Source organism: Clinocottus analis, unplaced genomic scaffold (assembly GCF_023055335.1).
Source record: "Clinocottus analis isolate CAN_PGR_092001 unplaced genomic scaffold, fCliAna1.0.p SCAF_20, whole genome shotgun sequence".
Taxonomy (NCBI): domain Eukaryota; kingdom Metazoa; phylum Chordata; class Actinopteri; order Perciformes; family Cottidae; genus Clinocottus; species Clinocottus analis.
The window spans coordinates 102,501-104,738 of NW_027175932.1; the positions used below are offsets into that span (position 1 = coordinate 102,501).

At 45.4% G+C, this 2,238-nt stretch overlaps 1 protein-coding gene across 1 annotated transcript in view; it reads right to left on the reverse strand.

The window, feature by feature from the left end:
• svopl (SVOP-like) overlaps nt 1-1,988 on the reverse strand; it is a 10,991-nt gene extending 9,003 nt beyond the window's left edge. Inside the window, exons 1-3 of the mRNA XM_068586766.1 lie at nt 1,770-1,988; nt 1,347-1,432; nt 1,141-1,239 (exon numbers count right to left, since the gene is read on the reverse strand). Coding sequence (XP_068442867.1) covers nt 1,141-1,239; nt 1,347-1,432; nt 1,770-1,920 — 336 coding nt within the window. The 5' untranslated portion in view covers nt 1,921-1,988. The remainder of the gene's footprint in view (nt 1-1,140; nt 1,240-1,346; nt 1,433-1,769) is intronic.
• Between the last annotated feature and the right edge of the window lie 250 nt (nt 1,989-2,238).

Below are 2,238 nucleotides of genomic sequence, written 5' to 3' on the forward strand. Positions count from 1 at the left end.
CAGTACTGCAGTCAGTACACAGTACTGCAGTCAGTACACAGTACTGCAGTCAGTACAAACAGTACTGCAGTCAGTACAAACAGTACTGCAGTCAGTACAAACAGTACTGGAGTCAGTACACAGTACTGGAGTCAGTACACAGTACTGCAGTCAGTACAAACAGTACTGCAGTCAGTACACAGTACTGCAGTCAGTACACAGTACTGCAGTCAGTACAAACAGTACTGCAGTCAGTACAAACAGTACTGCAGTCAGTACACAGTACTGCAGTCAGTACACACAGTACTGCAGTCAGTACACAGTACTGCAGTCAGTACACAGTACTGGAGTCAGTACACACAGTACTGCAGTCAGTACACACAGTACTGCAGTCAGTACACACAGTACTGCAGTCAGTACACAGTACTGGAGTCAGTACACAGTACTGCAGTCAGTACACAGTACAGCAGTCAGTACAAACAGTACTGCAGTCAGTACACAGTACTGCAGTCAGTACACAGTACTGCAGTCAGTACACACAGTACTGCAGTCAGTACAAACAGTACTGCAGTCAGTACACAGTACTGCAGTCAGTACAAACAGTACTGCAGTCAGTACACAGTACTGCAGTCAGTACACAGTACTGCAGTCAGTACACAGTACTGCAGTCAGTACACAGTACTGCAGTCAGTACACAGTACTGCAGTCAGTACACACAGTACTGCAGTCAGTACACAGTACTGCAGTCAGTACACACAGTACTGCAGTCAGTACACAGTACTGCAGTCAGTACAAACAGTACTGCAGTCAGTACACAGTACTGCAGTCAGTACACAGTACTGCAGTCAGTACAAACAGTACTGCAGTCAGTACACAGTACTGCAGTCAGTACACACTGGACACGACAGTGCTACAGTACAGCAGTACACATTGTACCAGTGATACCAGTGATGAGTCATCTACAGTACAGTAGTACAGTACTACACAGCAGTACAGTAGTACACAGTAGTACCGCAGTACAGCAGTACACGTTGTACCAGTGATACCAGTGATGAGTCATCTACAGTACAGTAGTACACAGCAGTACAGTAGTACACAGTAGTACAGCAGTACAGCAGTACACGTTGTACCAGTGATACCAGTGATGAGCTGCAGACTCACTGTGGACACCAGAGCAACCTGCCAGTCGTCCAGACGCCACTCACATCGGATCTCTGGAGAAACTACAGCCAGCAGCATGATCTCCATGGCCTCCACGATCTACACACATTACACACATTATACACACACACACTACACACACACACAGTATACACACATACACACAGTATACACACACACACGTGTTGCATTGTGGGAGGACCTACGTTGGCGCTGCCCATGATGACGAACAGCAGGATGTGGAAACGACCGAATCCGATCGTCTCAACAGCTTCTTCCACAGAGAACGTCTCTGTGGAGAAACCAGCATCATCATCATCACCACCACCATCATCACCACCAGACACACCTGAGAGGAGGGGGAGGGGCTTACCTCCAGGTAGAAACAACAAAGCCGACATCCCCACTAGTGCTGCTCTGAACTAAAATAATGTTGTATGATTTGTCAAAGCAAAGGCACACACACACACACACACACACACACACACACACACACACACACACACACACACACACACACACACACACACACACACACACACACACACACACACACACCTCTTCATGGCCTTCCCATGGCCACGTTGAACTGGAGGAATGACGTCACGGCTTATTGACGTCTGGCTCACCTTTCCGTGGGTTCTGGCTGCCCTGCACGTTGTCTGCAGGCTTCTGCTGCAACTCCACCTCCTGCAGATGGATGGCGCTCACGAGCTGGTTCTTCATGGAGTCCCTCATCCCGAGACCTGAACCCTGAATACTGCAATGTTCCAGATTCATTATTAATACATCAAATACTAATACAACACATTTCAGTTCCTGACTCAATAGAGACCCGACTGAACTAAACTAACTAACTTAACCAGACTAAACTAAACTAACTAAACCAGACTGAACTAACTACCTAAATCAGACTGAACTAAACTAACTAAACCAACCTAATGAAACTAAAATAAAATATCCAAACCGACTAAACTAAACACGATACATAATAAATTATATTAAAGAACATAAACTCCTCCGACTTTTGAATATTCTATATTTATTATAATGATCCAAACTGCATTTAGTTTATTTGCAGTCATTTGTAGTTTAAAT